The 18,596-nt window shown below is 42.2% G+C and overlaps 1 protein-coding gene across 1 annotated transcript in view; it reads right to left on the bottom strand.

Moving 5' to 3' along the window:
• Nucleotides 1-18,596, bottom strand: part of GMDS (GDP-mannose 4,6-dehydratase) — a 407,324-nt gene that overhangs the window by 1,344 nt on the left and 387,384 nt on the right. Inside the window, exon 10 of the mRNA XM_068670937.1 lies at nt 71-139. Coding sequence (XP_068527038.1) covers nt 71-139 — 69 coding nt within the window. The remainder of the gene's footprint in view (nt 1-70; nt 140-18,596) is intronic.

The following is an 18,596-nucleotide window of genomic DNA, read 5'->3' as shown; positions in this document are numbered from 1 at the left end:
CCCCCCCCCCCGCAGTGGATTGCTCTTGGAGGACACGAACCCCTGGGTAGGTACAAAGCGCACCACTCACATCAAATGTGACTCTGGGCTTCCAGTTCAGCTTTTGCTTGGCTTTGGTACAATCCCCTTGAAGAAAATCCTGTGGAAAAGAAGAGAAAAACACTGAGAGAACCGTTCCCCTTCCCTGTCTGGTAGTGTGCGGGGCTGACCTCTGTGGTGCTCGTTCCCAGCCCAAAGCCCCCCCTTTGCCATAACCTGTCCCAAGGAATGAAATTCGAGCAAAAGCTTCCAGAATGAGGGAAACCTTTGCAGATCATGCTCAGTGGTCGGTGGGCATCAGGCAAGGTGCGGCACGGCCGTGCCCACATGCGCATCCCCCCCGCCAGCTGAGCACGGCTGGAAGGGCTCTCGGGCCCGGCCACCTTCTGAGGACAAAATATTTAAGATGCAATTTTAGTGGAAGCTCGTATGCCTATAAATCACCAGGAGGCAGCATCCTTTCACCAGGCTGTTTCGGAGCGAAAGAGTTACTCTTTTGTTTTTGCGTGTGCGGGGTTTGAGCTCCAGCCTCACTGCCTTGCGGTGGTGAACGTTTTGTAATAAGTTGTCGTGTTTCTTAGTCATGCTATTGAACGAGCTGTTCCAAATTCTCCCTCCCCCCCCCCCCCCCCCACCTTCTTTAAATAACGTAAATCACAGAACAAATATGACAACTAATCTCTTCCAAATAAAAATGTGATCACAGACAGACGATGCTGAAAGACTGATGTGAATATGGGTAACCACACGCAATGGCAGTAAACAGCCAGCTTTTGAACGCCTGCATCTTTTTTCTTCAGTACTTTGAGCATCCACATGGAAAGAATAGTCTAAATCTCTCATAAATGAAAGTAAATTATCTTGAAACTGTTACAGAGACCAAGACCTTGTTCATATCCACCTCGCTGTTTAATTATTCTTAAAAGTGCTACCACACCAAAACAATCCCGCAAGCAGTCATCAAAAATAACAAAATTAAGCAAGGAGAACAACTCCTTTTTCTGCATCTCTGAAGGAACAAAGGAACTGACCGAATCTTCCTGAGAAACAACCCAAATACTTTGGTTTAACAGTTAGCTTTTGCGATTGTATGTGACAGTTTAATAAAATGTCACCTCTCCTTACAAGCTTCACTTCTCTGGAGTAGTAAACACTAAAAATGTATTGGCCCGTGTCTAGAGAAAAACAACACAAGCTTTGTTACAGGACAACAGAGCTAAGGCCGAATCCTGCTCTTGCCTTCGACTTGATGCTGGTAGCACGGCGGGGTTTCCTAAAAGATCCCCGGGCCGTGCTTCTCCCTCCTCGCCCTCTGACCGGCGGCGGGGCTGACGAGCACTTTGTGGCTGCAGGTTTTTCACCGCGCTGCTGCTGCTGCTGCTGCCTCCATTTTTCAGACGCTATCTTTTGTGCGTGTGCGGTTCAGGTCATGCTAACTTCCAACATCACCTCATCCTGTGCAGTAAAACGTAGGAAATTCTTCTTCGTAATTGTGCTGCAGAAAGCTAGACAGCTCGCTTCCAGCAGCAGAGGAAATCCACCAAAGGAAATATTGCACTGCAGAAGGGGATGTGGAACAAACACGTCTGCTGAGGCTGTTCCAGGCAGCATTTGTAATACTTCAGCCTTTATGCCGAAAACATTTCAGTGCGCCTTCAGAAAAGAGTAAACGGATGGGTCGGAACAAAATGATGTGAAAATAAAAACGCCACGATTTCCTTAAATTAGACTAAATGATTTCCTACTGCAGCCCTGTAATGGGTTTTTAGAAACTGCAGCAGACATTTGAGGGCAAGGCATGCAAAACCGCATCAGCCTGAGGGATCCCCCTGAGGGTCGTGTGAATATGGATTGCAAATTCTGGGTTGAAATGGGAAAGGCTCCCACCAACTTTGATAAAATTTGGATCGGGCCCTGATGTACTCATGGAGGCATGCCTTTTATCTGGAGTTCGCTTAAATTCACATTAAATCTGTGTGTGTGTACGTGCCTGGAAACAAGGAAATCCCTCTTAAAATAAATTTCAGCATAAAAAACAATTGCCTTTTATTCAGTTCTAATTCGAGCCATTAGCTAGAAGTTGTGTTTTAATACCACCTCATTTTAAGCCATAAAAGCCCTATCATAAAACTTAGCTTCACTTTTAGAAATGCTGTGTAAGCAATAATTTTACATCCACCATCTCCATACCAAAAACATTCTTGAAAACTGAGCCTATCTAGGATGCTGGTTTCCCATCTGAGAAGTAGACCAGGAGCAAGCAAATGAAGTGCTGCGTTGCCCGCTGTGCATAGCTGCATTCTGCTTTCAAACAGCTTGGGAGCAGTCTTTTAGCTTTCTTGGACAAATGCTTTTTGTTAAAACAGTATCAAAAAAAAAAAAAAAAAAGGCTTTACCTAATTCCAGCCCTTCGTTCAAAAACATAAACACTCAGCTGCTGAATGGGGCAAATCAGGTTGGGGGGAGATTTCAAATCAGTAATAAAGTTATTTGCAGTGCTGGATTATACACAGAGATAACACTAACAACCAGTGTATTAAAATCCTTTTCTGTATTAAAAATGTTTTTTTTTTGTTGTTCTTCCTTAAAAAATTCACATGCTTTAAGAGTGATGCAGTAAAATGCGTTCTGGCATAATTTGTGAGTAAAAGAAAAAAAAAAGATACCAGATTTAATATATATGGTAATACAAATTCCCCATCTGACTCAGGTTAAAAGATTTTTAAGTGGCTCTCCTGCAGAAGTTTATGTACTTTTGGGAAACACTGCTTCGTAGTAAGATTCACTTGAAAATAGTATTACGGACAAAATAACCCCTATGCACTTTTTAAAAGGTTCTCTTATGGAAGTTACTAAGTGCAGAGATAAAATGCTGTATAATACCACAGTATTAACACCATATTACATCTAAATTCAAGGTAGAGTTGTATTCTTTTGAGGCAAAGTTTCAGCACTGAATGGAAATGAAGACTGGAACAAAGCTATTCCTGATTAAAGGATTGTATTGCAGTCATGTTTCCTGTATTTTTCTACAAGTAGCTCATAATATGAAAACAATAAGGTAATTACAATAAAATATTAAAAAAAGCTCCTCTTGGAACAGAATGACTGCTTGTTTATATTATTCAAGTCTTTCACTGAAACCAGAGATGCATCTGTCAGGCTTCCAAAAAAAAGAAAAAAGGAAAAAAAAAAAAAAAAAAGAAACACACACACCAGAAAACCTCTGGCATGCTGATCCGTAAAGTGCATTGGTTCTTCAGTGTCAGGGCTTCACTTTCTGGAGGTACAACCAGATCAGAAAGCAAAGAAGGAAGAGGTAAGCTTCTGCTGGAGAAAATCTGGATTTTGGGGGGGTGGGGGCTGTTCTTGAAAGACAGCTGGCTGCTGCTGAATCCAGGCTGCCCGGGATCCCTGCGTCCGAGGGAACGGCACCTGATGAAACGGCACCACTTCGTGTTTGGTATCCCTGCAGAACAACTTCTTTTTCCTTAGCATTGTGCTTTATGATAGGAAAACAAAGCCCTTCGATTTCATGAAGGATTTAGATACTGTGCTGAGAGTTTGCAAACCTGAAAACACTGATTAAGGCTTTCTGTTGTTTTTATTGTACTCAGGTCACAAACATAAAATTAAGTCTTTTCTCTTAATGAACAATTTCAGGAGGAACAATCCCTTATTTTCCATGCAAATACAGTTAACATAAGTGAATACTAATGATGAATTTTGCCTGGAAGCTGAGAGTTGGAAAAAACATCCAGGTAAATATTTAAAGGGAAGGAAGTTGGAAAAGACAGCAGTCAAATTCTCTGTTGCCAATGAATACGACAGTAAACTCTCCTACGGCTTTATATCCACTTCACTGTCACTATAACTGTCTCTCAGAGAAAAGAATGAGCTTGTTCAACATGATTTTATCTTCTCTTCTACCTTTTCTGTAAGTTAGGCTGATTAACTGTGTAGAAAATACCCCGTTATTATTAAATCTGATTCTATGACAATTCAGTTTCATTGTCCAAGTGCACAGACACAAAAACATGCAGGTAAGCAGGGAGAAATTTGTTACACAATGTGATAGGGCATTTTAAAAATAGGATTTGAAGCCCTGAGACAAAAATGTAGAATATTTTAATGTAAATATCACATTTCCCAAGCTCTTGTTCTGAGTGTCATCACTACTTCTATTTTGACTCGTGCAGTGATTGATCTGGTTTCACTGTGCAATGCATCACTGTCTCATTCAATTAACTTTAACTGAAAATGTAAAGCCTCAAGACAATGTGAGAAAAAGGAGATAATGTGGCCTGAAAGAAATCCAAGGTTTCCTTAATTACTACAGCTCAGCTGATTGCCTTTAAAATAGTCCTTCGTTTTAGCCAGCGCCGAGAGCCAGACTTTGCTCGCTGTTACACCAGAATAAAATGCAGACCAAGTCCTCAGTAAAACACCTGCAATGGAATCGTGCCCAGCTCCATTCGCTGCGGCAGAGACAAGGCTTTACCTCTAAAAATAAACAGACTTGATCTAAGCACACAACAGTTTTACTGCATCTGAAAAGTGGCCAGGGTTACATTCACAATCAGCAAGACTGCTTGGAAGATGATTTGTTACAGCAGAGCTCCCACAAGTAAGGAGCACAGACCCAGCTCAGCGGAGGCTCTGGCTTACGTGTTTAGTCTTGCACTCTTGCTCAAGGAGTTTTGTCAAGAAGGATTTCAAGAGTCTAGGGGCCAAAGTCTCCTGCAAACCCTGTCTGTCTTTTATTTTCCTTGTCTCTTTCTTATGACCCTTGCCTTTAAACTTTAACTTGTCCCGCTAACAGAAAAATTAATAAACATATCTATTTAATCAGACATTAGCATACAGCTTTGCATTTCCACCATTATATCTCAATAATTCATATATCAAGCTTTATTTGATCAGTACCCTCTTTCAAGCACCTTTTGGAGCATTTTTTGTAGGAAATTTTAATGAGGGCTGACATAGCACACCTCAGTAACAACATCAGTATGTATTCTTAGGTATTTGCTGCAGCTCCTTCCTCAGGAAACAGCCTTGCTGCAGCGTTTGCTGCCAACAAGAGACTGCATGCCCTGCTCCCTACGCAGCTCTGTTGCTGTCACCCTTATCCCCTGTCCCCCAGCATCCACCCGTCCTTGCCACCAGGCCCCGGGACGCTGTGTCCCAACGCAGATGCAAAGCTGGAGAGCAGTTGCTGTGACTTCAGCTGAGCTATTCCAAGTGCACTCAGAAAAAGTAGCAAGACCTCACTAGACGGGAGCTGTAGAGCCTGTAAATGTGCGTCTCGCTGGTGCAAAATCCGATGCGGGGCTCAGCTGAGCAAGCACCGAAACCCAGGAGGAGTCCCAGAAACAAGCACTGTGTCTGCTGGGCTGCGGGCCCTGCTCTGCAAGCGCAGAGAGCACTGGCTTGATTTCTTTGCGAAGTGCAGTGTTTGGTATAATATCTATAGTAACAGGAAAAAAACAGTGTAATTATAAAGCAAGTGATTCCTATCACTGCAGTAAATATGAGGAGACTGGAGATAAAATACGTCGATGAGCAAAGCCCGAGTCTAACGAGGAACACAGTAAACATCTTCAGGAATTTCAGAAGAGCCATAATGTGTCGCTCCGTTTTCATTTTTTCTTTCCTCTGTTCTTAGAAAAGCAAAGTTGTGGAGCAGTCAGGGTACCAGGGGAATAGAGGAATGCCAGTGAATTTGGTTTCTGATCTAAATTTGTTTTAATGCAGCATGAACAGACTGCTTTCCACTCTTGGGTCAGCAGTCTTTAACAGAAAGACAGTATTGTTTGCAAAGAACCACAGGAAAAGGCAAAAGGCAAAAGCAACCAATAGGTTGAAACTCACATATAACAAAATGTCACTTAAAATAAGAGGCATGCTTTCTCCCCAACGTGTTTTCATGTGCAAATCCCCTCCCTATTCAGAAAGCCCCGGTTTTTAATAAAACCGTGTCGAGGGGGAAGGGAGGGGAGAGGAAAAACCAGAGGACCGGGCTGACACTGCGAGGCGCTGAGCACCTGCACTTCTGAGGGTCCTCAGCAGGCTGCAAGCACCGGGCACTTTTGGGGTAAGGTCTTACCTCGGGACCCTCTGCACGCCCGCATAAGGAGCCACCACAAGCAGCACGGCCAACAAAACCCGGGCACAGTCCTTGCTTTTCCACCAGGAATCGCAGGTGTTAGAGCAGCAGCTTTATCTTATCATCGTTTGATGATCTTTAATGGGACCCGCTTCCAAAGGGTTAAGGCAAATGAGCTCGGAGCGGTAATAAACATTAGGGCAATAAGAACAGCGGTGGAGATGTCTCCCTCCTCCTCCTCCTCTACGTCCCCTTCCTCCCCTCCCTTCTGCGCCTTTTCCACTTCAGTGCTGCCTATCAGCACGAACTGCAGCGGCGAAGCCAGACCTCTCTGGCAATGACAGGGGGGCGATAAGAGACGAGAAGAAAACAGCAAGCCGTCTGGCCTGCTCAGGAAGCGGGGAACCGGCGGCATCGTCCCTCGGCGGGGCCGGGAGGCGGCTGGCAGCAACGCCCCACTCGGCTCCACCAGCTTGGGCTCTGCCGGGGCCGTGGCCACCGATAAGGCGTCGCATGGAGCCAAGCTGGCCCTGGGGCTGAGGCCTCGTGGCCAGGGCCCGGTGGCTTTGATGGTGGTGGGGCTGCAGCACGCAGGAAGGCAGGCGGCCCACGGAGAGCACGTGCGGGCCTCGCGCCTCGGTGTGGAGCTGCACGGCCAAAACCCCGAGCAGGGCCGAGTCCTCCTTCAAGCCTATCCGTTTGCCAAGTGAAGCCTGAGAAAGCGTCTCGGCCAGTGCTGTCCCTTGAGCCAGATAAAATTCCTCCCGAATTACAGCCTGATATCCCCCACAAGCCAGCGCTGAATTTAACTCGCTTTGAATCAAGAGCGGAGCTCGCTCGGCTGGGGATCGGCAGCTCCATGGCATCCCTCACGCCAGGCTCTGGGTGTTTTTCAGGACCAGCCCCATGGGGCAGGTCAGGGGGTGCTCCCCCAGAGCAGAGAAAACCCTGCTGCTGCAAACTGCTTTGGACTAAACCTTCGGATAAAGAGCTGTCCGAATAACTGGCATTTTGCACAACATGGCTTAGAAACACTTGCACATTTTCTCTTCCCAGCAGAGGTGTTGGTGAAGTTGCATACGAGTATGTTTCTTCAGGCTGCCTGGCCAGAGAGAACGTCAGTCCATGACCTTCATATCAGTAAAAATAAGACCCTGTGAGGGTAGAGATCAGCTGCAGCATAGGAAAAGAACGGCTTCCTTCTCTTCCTGGTACCTCTGAGCCCTGATTTTGTTCACTGTTTAACTGCAGTGTGGTGCCTCTTGCTTCACTGCGGCCTGTTCTCTACTCCAACAATGCTTTTGGGAGGAAGAGTAAAATAATCATGCCTTCATCACACATGGTTTTATTGCTGCACACAATTCTTATTGTTTAAGCCAAAGCACGGTACCTTTTCAAATTAATGAATGCAACTCTCACAGTTACATTAATCAACTCTGTTTTTCTCATCACTCCCTACTTTTGCATTTTCTGCAAACATCAGGAAATCACTCTGTGTAGCTGTTAGACCTCATCTGGGTTTATTGTGCAGTAACGGCTGCCTTTCTGACTGGAAATGGAATATGGCCCCTAGGGTTAGCTGTCTTCACTGACAGGCATGTCAAGATGAACAGGAAGACTGATAACCCCACAGATTCATGCTGCAAGGCTGCTTAGTCTCTCCTCTGCTTCCAGTAAAAAATACTTCGTTTATAACAAATTACATCGGATATGTTGTGAGTAGGTTTAGTGATCACTGCCAGCTGGATACCAAAAGATAAGCAACAAACCAATAAACATTAGGACAGCAGACTTCTATTCTACCTCTAGATATTTATCTATGTACCTTTAGAGCATTAAGCAGCAATTTAGTGAATGCAGGTTTATGATTAGCAGGATATCACTACTGCACAGGATGAATTTCTCTATCTTGCAGATGACAAACTAGTGATTTTACGAACCCTAAGAATATTCATATCTCTGAAAAAATCAAGGCCTTTGTTAACATTAAAATTGTAATGTTAAGAATGTTGGAAGGGTGTGCCATTATTTTTTCCCCAAATAATAATATTAATTTCCTCAAAAGGTCATCTTTCATCTAAAGAGCATGTCACCAGAAAACTCTAACCCACCTCTAATTTCCAGCTGCTTTCTTTGACCTATGTTCAATGCTCATCTCACCACTCTCAAGGCTTGGCTGTGACTCAGGGTGGGCAGGAGAGATGACACTCCCTCCCTGGCATGTTGTATTAATGTTTGAACCTCTGTCACCCTGCTGCCTGTGGTAAGGCTATAGGTGAAAAGGACAGAGAGGGGATGGATACCTGTCACTTCCTGTCTTCCTCCCTACTATGGATTAACGAGGACAAAAGAGTTAGCGTGGAGAATGGTTAGTCATTTCTCACTGTTTGAAAACCAGTTGTAAATACTCCCTCCCTTGCAGTAAGAGGGATGAAGAAGGCAGCTGTCACTTCTCTGGGCAAAGCAGCAATATGCAGCCCTTTACTGCTGGTTGTTTTTCTAGAAACAGCCTCCCTCTGCATGGTCATAAACCTGACCTAATTTATGGGGCACATCACCTTCCCACCACCCCTCACCACATTCCAATTTCTCACTAAAACACCCATCAGATTTGAAAACCCGTTTGAAGACACAATATATGGGAAGAATTTAAGCCTTGAAAGGTTTAAAGGCAACTCATGAGCCGAGGCTTTGTTACCCAAGGAAAGAGACGGGATACCACGGCGCTCCTGTCTGCAAAAGTGAAGCTATCTTTGCTCAAGCACCTCTAGTTACAAAGCAAGCAATGACCCACAAAAGGGTTAAAATAAAACAAGGTAGGATAATTTCTGATTCAGAGTATGTCCCAAATGTATTCTCCAGTGTGCTTGATGGAGAAGGAAGTCCAAGCGGTGGCCTTTCACATGACATCATAAAAGCCTAATTTATCACCAGCCACCAAACATCTAGAAAATCATAACATCCTTTCAGGAAAACCATGTGCAAAATAATCAGATTTACTTTGATGAAAGCTTTAGTGCCTGAGTCCAAGTAGGACACTACAAAGAATAACCCTTTGCAGGTACTGGCGCACAACAAAGCAGGTCACATTTAATGCTTCAAACTCGCTCTTTACCTATTAAAAGGCTTATGCGCTTCCCGTCCATAAACAAATGTATTTCTGGCCACTGGTAAGTCCAAGCAAAGTAGCCAGGTGAATATTTCCTTAACAGATGCAAAATACACTATTGCTGCAAATACAGATGCTGTGTTCCCCACTGCCCCGTCTCACAGTCCCTTACAGGTATGTTAGGGATGCAGGCTGAGTATCAACATAGCATCTCACAGCTTTTGAAAATTCACCTGGAAATCAAAACCTGAACGTAGCAAAGCCCTCCCAAGACACTCAACATCATGGCGATGCTGAAGTGAGGGGGTACACTGCAACCTGAAAAACCCCAAAACACTTTGCCAAAGACACTTGCCTCTGTCTATACAAGGCTCTCACAGTTCTGGCTCCATAGTGGCCAGTGTCACCTGACTATCTTGTTGGAAAAATCCTGCTTGACTCCAACGAGGGATGTATCTTCATAAAATCAATTGGTCTCACACAAATAAAATCAAACAAGTCCACTTTTTGTGTTGATTACATAGACAAAACTGACCACCAAGGGATTAATGAATGGCTACAACTATCAGCTACTTGGTGGTCAGGATTTTTTTTTGTCTGTAATATAAGTCAGTGGGTGCGTAGTCTCCAATAGTCATTCAGCTCACTGATCTTGCTGCTTAATAATCCGAGCCTTAGGCTCCTACTGGTCAATGGCCACAGGTTCTTCTGGTCTGACTTGAAAAAATAACCAGCTTTTCCACAACGTTCTTTGTAGTCTGTTGTTGCATGTTCTCTGATCTTGGTTAATAAAAATAACTTCCTATTACATTTCCTGCACACGAAAGCCTAGAAAAAAAAATCATACTTTTTCCTATTCTATCTTTGACTTTCTCTCAAAACAAACATTCAACCTATCACAAAATCTTCCAATAAATAAATAAAATAAATACAGATTTTTTTTTTCTTCTTTTAGAGATAAGCCAAACATTTTGTTCTCTTTTGTCCTTCCCTTTCCTTGGCCATTTAATTTCTCTCATTTTCCTTGTTGTTTAAATCTTTCACATTTTGGGCTACTTTATATTTCTGCAAAATCCCATTTTTCTGCTTTCATTTTAGAATGATATTCTATCCTAATTTGGTGTCTCTTACAACTTTTCTCATTCAATCTCCTCCCATTTCTCTTTTGAGGATTATTCTCCTGTTCCACACAAACATCTTCTTAAACCTGGCTTTACTTCACCGCCTCTCCTTCACTCTCAAGATACATCACCTCCCTGTGAGACTGCAGGATTTGGAAGACAATTTATATCACCACTAGCACAGCAGACGCTTGCTGACAGAGCAGAAACTTTGTTGAAATAAGTTTTAAAAAGCACAAAGATCTCCTAAAGCTTACAGTGACAGCTTCAGAAGGGGTAAAAAAGCAGATTCGTTTATTGCTATTGCAGTTCACAGTAGTTGCCTATAAACTTACACAGATTTGGCAGTGCATTCACCATATACACTTGAAAAGCATGCATAATATGCTCTGTTTCTTTCCAAAGCATCACTAAATGCAAATACCACTTTTTTAAATCTGTCCTCTCAATGACCTTCTTAGCTTAAACACCTTCAATTAAACAAGAAAGGAATTTTTGATCTGTTACCAAAAAAATCTTCATTATTTCGCCCCGCAGCAATCAAATATGAGAGAGCATTACAGAAGGGAAAAACTTAGCATTTTCTAGTGGTCCTGCACTACTTGCCAAATGCCCATTAGTTCCACTGCTGAAGAACAAGCAGACTACTCAGAGACACACAGCAACGGGCATGGGCCTGGAATACTCCAGTGCTTTCACCTGTGTAATGTTTAAAATGTGAGATGCCTCATCCATCACTTGATTCCCTTACAAGGAAAGCGTCTCTTGAGACCATTCACACAGTAATAGTCTATTGCCAACTTTCAATACGAAAGACAGAGCTGTACCTCAGACAAGCAATCCTATTTTTCATTCACGTTTTGGCAGCACAGGGACGCCAGGTAAGGGTCCCATTATACGTTGCACAAACACAAAAATGGCAGTCCTTTCTCTGAAAATCTATCAAAGTCAAACTCTACCTCCCTGAATATTCTGTTAGAATTCTTCTGCAGCACACAGCTCTTTCTCAGCGTAGGTTAAGATAAACCTTGGGGCTGGGTTTACTTTGATATATTCCAACATAACAGGCAATATATATGAACATATAAAGCCAGGAATGACAGAATTGTCATGTACCTATTGAGAATCTTAAAAGCAGCTGAAGAAAGCCAGATAAACATCTTGGCAGCTTCACTCCACTTGTAACCTGAGCAAGACTTCAAGTGGACATAATACCATTAAGACAAAATAGAACTGTTTTACAGCAGCACTACAATGACTACGAAGGACCTCCAGAGAAGAAAGATGCAGATTTTATACAATTAAACAAGAGTAACGACGTTACAATGGCAAGAAAGCACTGCTACCTCCCCCTTTACAAAGCTGGGAGGCATTAAGATTTGGGGACTTGACCCAACACCTTGGAGGCCCCTCTAGGCCTCTATTACTGACCTGGGTGTAACAGGACTCAAGAGTTTACTGGTTTACTTGCCTTCTATGCTCTAAAGACTAAATAGAAATAGCTTTCCAAAAGATTTTCTCTTCACATACTACATCAGAGCAAAAACTTAACATGTCAAAAAGCTGAGATATCTCTGTGCAATCATGGGACACCAGAACTTCCTGTTCTATGAAAACAAACAGAAAAAGGGTAATACAATATTCATGACAGGACTGCAAAGTTTGGCAACAGAGAATAAACAAAAAATCATTTTGCTTCACTGTCATTCAAGGATTCACTCTGACTTGCAAGGCAGGACCCTGCAGCACACTGGTGCCACAGCCTACAGCAGTATTTTTTCCATTTTTCCTGATTCCATTTTCACTCCAAAAGACATCAGGCCATCAAAACCTTTTAGAAATGCATCATCCAATGCAATTGAAAAAGAAGTATAAAAGCCTTCAAACATTATCATAGCAGATGCTCAACACTTTACAAACTATTACCAAGATTTACACAAATTAATACCGTGTTCTCTGTGAACAATTAGAACTACCCAAAAAGACTTCACATTCTGATGACATCCTGTTCAGCAGTGTTGCCTCCAGCATCTTGCTGCAGTACCATGCAACTGAAACAGGAAACAACTGAAGGCTTTAGTAACCAGAAAATCCCAAACCAAAATGATACTATGGATTCTAAATGAGACTTGCAATACCCTGGCACACAGTGTTTGGCAGGAAAGCTATTTATTTCTGTGGCCTCGAGGTTTGTTTTCAAAATGTAAAGACTGACATTGTTCACTGATATAAAAGAAGGATGATATTGATCTAGATGGGCTGCCTAGCAGTTTCCACTAAGAAGACCCAAATAAACCAACTGTATCTTTTTACACTAAACATTACATGTTTTAATAGAGTATACTGCAGCAAAGTCCCATGAACTTACTATTCCTTGCAGGCAGCGAACAGAGAGAGCTCTGACTTTTTCTAGCACCTTTTGGCATCATTTGTATTTAAATAATAACAGTCAGGATCATTTTCATCAACATGAAAAAGAAGTTCAGATCTAATCAAGAGACGGCACCATCTCCTGACACTGCCTGCTCTATGCTTGCTTGAGCACGTAGGCAGCAGCTGGCACTTCCTCAGCTTGATCATTACTATTGCTTTTCAAATTATGCCTGTCACACGGGTTAGGAAAACACGAGTAATTAAACATAAGCAACATCATAAAATAATAGTAAGAAAAAAATTAATAATAATCCAAAAGAGTGTTTGGGGCACCTCCCTAAACCACCTTGGATTTCTGCCCCTCCTGCTCAGACAGTTTTCCTCTGTGTACCTTTTAATTATTTCCTTCACGAGTCCTTTAAGGCAAAGAAGTTTATAGAGGAAGAAAAAAAAAAAGGTATTAGAACTGATGAGAAAAGCGATATGCAAAACAGAGAAACACCAATTAAGTATTCTCTGAAGTACTGCAGCCTGATTTTTAATCGCCTATGGCAAAGATTCACTCTTCCGTATGACATTGCTAATTCTAGATGTGTGTACTGTAAATGCAAAATTTCAGAAGCTGCTTGTTGCTTACTCAGACCACGTGCTACGGCTGGTCAATGGGTGCAGTATTGCACTTCTGGCACATTAGTTCACTTCATCAGATTTGTTTTTTAAACCATATGCAGGCCAGTGCAAAAATTCTGCAGTCCTGCAGCCCCACCAGTCCATGTGCATGTATGCCTGCTTTGGCTTGAATAGTCAACAACCAGCTCATGCCTACCTCAGTTCTCTTACAAAAACTGCATAAAACCACACAGTAGAGAAGACTGAGATGTTGGACTATGCTATTAAAAATCCTAACCATCTTGCTGCAACCTTTTTTTGTACACATGGTTACTGGAACTAAGCATGGGATTCTTGTAATTGCACAGGAAAATGACCAGCTACACAAGTTAACGGGGCATTTGCCATCTGCAATTGTTATTCTGTAGGATCTGTGTGAAATGTGTTATCCTTCACGTCCTTCATGCCTTCACAGCAGGCATGCAAATATTAGGTAAGGGCATAATTTTCAGCTGCTTTGCATCCTGAATAGTTATTTATGTATCTAACCAAAAGGTGCAACCAACTCAATTTACCCTTACTTGGTCTGTTTTGCATGGAAATGAATTAGACAAAGTATAATGAATACAATGTAGAGAAGACTCGTGCCTGTCTACATAAGAAGAAAAATAAGAGCAACATCATACCTAATGTTTAATACATTCAAATCCACATATTAAAAGCACATTTAGAGGTGGTTCTTGTTCTCATTGGGTAATTTTTGCTCAGGTGAGTGCCTTAAGCTCTGTGTTTTCACGCAAGCTTCAGCACCTCTCTGAAATAAAGCTCTTATCCCATAAATCTAATGCTTCACTTTCTATATTTAAGATAAAAAGTGTTGAGCTTACTGTGTCAGAGATGTACTAAAGATGTACGATAGGCGTACTAAAAGCATGCCACCAGTTCAATACACCTGCTGAAGCTATCTAGCAGAACATCATGGCTTGGGATTTCTGTTTCTGGTGAGGAGGCACTTCCAGGTAAACTCTCACTGAAATCAACAGGATCCTGGCCAAGCAGTGGCTGAGTGGGCTAAATACACCCAAGCTTTGTAGTGTCCATCATCACTGCTGGTATCATCCCGACAGGATAAACTCACAAATTCAATAATAGCAAGAAATGAATTGGCAGTCTGCACCTGCCCTTATTCCTGTTCTTCATAATACCTCCATTATTCAGTCTTGTTTTCACTAGCTTAATGTAAAGATCACGGAACACAACAGCAGGTTTTCTCCTTTATGTCAAGGTTTGGATTAAGCTCTTCTTTCTCAGCATGAATGTATAACATGAGAGGCCTATGAAGCTTCATTCCTCCTTGGACTGTATTCCTGGATATTCTCCGCATCTGCAGTTCATGACTCTTTAAATCTTCCCTTTGATTTTTTTCTACTACACCTTTTTCCTTTCTCACCATTGCTTTCTTCTCCAGCCTTGAAGGCTTCACCCTTGCTTTCCTACTCCCCAGCCCACTGAAAACCCTGTTTTCTTCTCTCCTAAGGCTTTTCTACCTTTCTCACATATGAATATATATACTTCAATCTCTGGTCCCATCTCTGGAGAAGGTGTTCAGTTAAGTTGGCTCCTTCCACTCTCAAGCTTTCCAGCATAGTTTGCTTGCCAGAACTGGGGGCAAATTATCCTCAGATTCATTAATTCAGCTATAATAAACTCCTTTTACTATTTACCAATATGCCACATGTGGGGAAGAATGTATATGAAAGCAGGAGACCCTCTGGCTGGTTTATGGACCCAAGTCTTTCTGGGACGGTCACAGATCTCCAAGATATCTCTGAGCATTAAGTTTTGCACTTGGATTTCTAATTTAGCTGAAAGATGTGTAAAAACACTTGCAGTCAGACAGCTCCTTGGCTATACATCTAAGGAAGCTCAAAGTGTAAGTTATTACTTCCAAAGTCAATTGTAACTTATGCTCACTAAATTGGCTCCAGATCCACACTCTTCAGACAGTAGTATAGGCATAATTTATTATTTTGGTGAAAAGCACCCATTTTAGCTAAACCGCACCCCAGCTGGGAGTCTCACCAGCAGAAGCGCCAAAGGCGGAGGGATTCGGAGACGCACGGAGCTTTTGGTGGCCAGCAGAACCAGGGTGAATAAAGCTCAACATGTAATAGTGTCTGTCAGCACTCTGAATGTATAACCTCTCCCAAACATAGGGGGTCCGCAACACAAATCCGAGAGGAAAATTTGTTCCCGTGGTTCAATCATCACGTTAGGTGAGGAGGTTTCCTTGCTTTTAACATCCAAGCAATTTATACAGAAGAAATCTTACGGACAGTGGTGAAACCACTGCAGCTTTCTGGGGACCTAATGTTTTGATCTCTGCCCTCAAACGTGTATCTTATTTTCTCCCATGAAGAAAACGGTGTATATAAATATGGCACTAGGGCTTTGAAAGTTGTAATTTTAGACTTCTAACCGAGATGCCGAGTTAAGAGCCTAACCAAGGCAGAGATACAAAATCTACACAGGCTAGGAGCTCCTCTCTCACTAATTACACTGGAAACCTGCCTTATTGTGATGTGCTTGAATTCTGCCCCTTCCAATGGCAGCAGTGACTTGAAATACTTTGCTCCACCAGAGTGGCAACTTCCTGACGAGAGATTGCTTTACCTGCTATCTACAGAAATACTGACCTACATACCTTGCAAAGCCTTCTCTTTCCCCAGCTGAACTCCTGCATCACCAGCTACCCAATGGCAGCCTCCTCATGAGATCTCTAAGAGCAGCAGCTGCTGAAGGAAAGGAAACTGCAGAAAAACACTTGTTGCCAAACTGCACATTTGAATGGAAGGAGGAGAAACAGATGGGGAAATCACTCTTCAGACAGTGTTTACTAGCACAATCAGCACCTGAGGCAGCACTTATTCAGGTGCTGAAATTACAGAGGTAAGTTTTATGATGAGAAATCTATTCCTCATATGACAGCTATATTTCTCATCACAGATCATAAAAAGCAGATGATCCATCAGATAACTACTTGACTGTAACGTGCATCACAATAAAACCATCAACTTTCTATTTTGTTTTACGACCCTGGTTACATCTGGAATGCTTTCAAGAAGGATACTCATGTTTGCTTTGGGTATGAACTGACTCAGGGCACTTTTGGATTGCTATTTATGCAATAGTAGATACTAATAAGAATGAGAAATGATAGCAGAATTACCTCCAGTTTTGCTACCAGGAAGATTACCATACCACCACCAATATGACTTTATTGAATATTTTTCTTGGACCAGGCCATAAAGATGCTTAATTGCCTGACACCTTGCTCTTCCTTTTCAGTCAAACTTTTAGTCCTCTATTTCCTCTAACGTTACAGATCTCCACAACTACTAATTCAATAATAATAGCAATAAAAATAAGTATTTGTAGTAACTCATATAGTTCCATCTTTCTGTAGTAACAACAGTAATTTCTTATCTTTTCATAGTATTTGTTGTCAGGCCATTTCTAATTCTTGTCCTCTTAAAGGCAGGCAAAAAGGTGATTTTTTTTTTTTTTTTCCCAAAGTTGCAGAGCAAGCCTCAAGTCAAATTCCTGATTTATCTAAGACTATATAATGGAAATATGAGCTATGTTGTAATTCAACACCCCAAAAAGACACATTACCCAAAGAAAATTTTAAAAAGATCTGTTCTTGAAGATTGTTGTGATCTCAGTAGAGCCCTACAATTCAAAAAAGTCATGCTTATTGATGTGCAGTTTGCCTCTTTGCTTGGCAAGGTTACAACCCCATTAAACAAAGCAAAACAAACTAAACCTCTGCTCTTGCACAACTCTGCCAGGAGGGCTTGCAAGTTCTCTGGACAATTGAGGTTGCTCCTAAATTGTGGGGTTGATCCATCACATGTTGAAATCAACAACACTGAACCATAGCTCAATATTCAAATCAGTTCTGTGTGGAGGAACAGAATTTCTGTAACCAGCCAGGACATTGAGTTACTTCATTCTTGACCTTAATGAAATGGGTTAAAGCAATATATACCTCACATTGCCCTGGAAAAGCTCAATTGTGCTTGGTGCTAGTGAAGGCTTTCATTCATTCCAAGCATCAGACTTCAGGTTTTTTTTTTTTTTTTAATTTTTTAACTGGATGATAAAATTCAGATGTTTTATAAAGGTTCTTCTTCCCTACATGTGCCCACCCAAGGAGAAGCAGCAGCAGCAGGGTTTCTGCTAAAACCTGACAATGAAATTTTCCTTTGGAGAAAGACCAAACATGGAAGACTTCAGTATAAACAACAATTACTTCAGAAAATTATGAGTGGACCAGCCTGGGGTAGGAGAGTTATAAAGAAATGTGTTTTGCCAGCTCAAATTCAGCAGGCCGTGTCAAGCTCCCACTTAACGCACTATGAGAACAGACCCTTAAGTATCTTATTTTAAATCCAGACCTCCCCCACTGCAGTTATGGCAGTCTGACCAGACCTTCACCCTAAATCTCACCTTTCCTCCCAACTGGCAGCTGAAAAGAACTGCGTAGCTTGCACCTATAACCTTCCTTCTGCCCAGGCTGATGGGGGTCCAGGCTGGCCGTCGATGAGGCTGGTGATCTCATGCACCCTTGGCTGAGCACCAAACTCCCACTGCATTTTGCTTAGTTGCACAAATGTATTTTGTCTTTTCTAATGATTCTGGTAAATACAGCCAGATCCTAAGGGTACTCCTAGGTGGCAGATTTCTTGTCTGCAAAGTTAATTGTGCCTATGTGTCTGCTAAATTACCAAACTATTTTGTGCTGAGTAGCAAGAAATGGAAATAAAGGCACTGAGCCTTTTTCTTTGGCATCTTGCCCTAGTACAGATATCGGGGAACAGCACAGAGGAAGAGAAACAAAAATGAAATGATGAGGTGCTGTGGTTTGGATCCATAAAAATAAAATATGCAGGAATAGGGACTGCACTTACAAAACAAATGGGATGGCTCCTTGCTGCTGGATAGGTGTTCTCACTGAAGATCCTTTAGATGCTTATGTGTCATTAGTGTGATGAAAGGAGCTTTAACACCTGCTTGATTGTGTGTACACACTATCCCCATCATCAAGACCTAGTTCATGCTATAAAGTACTTGTTAGATGGAAACAAACACACTAGGGGGATAAAGTGGGGCCTGAACTGCAGAATAAAATAGAGAAAACAAGTGAAACAACTTCCTTCCCCTGTTTTGGAAAAAA

The sequence above is a fragment of the Anas acuta genome, chromosome 2, assembly GCF_963932015.1.
Source record: "Anas acuta chromosome 2, bAnaAcu1.1, whole genome shotgun sequence".
Lineage (NCBI taxonomy): Eukaryota > Metazoa > Chordata > Aves > Anseriformes > Anatidae > Anas > Anas acuta.
The sequence above is the reverse complement of the archived record's forward strand: the minus strand, read 5'-3'. Positions and strand labels throughout refer to the sequence as shown.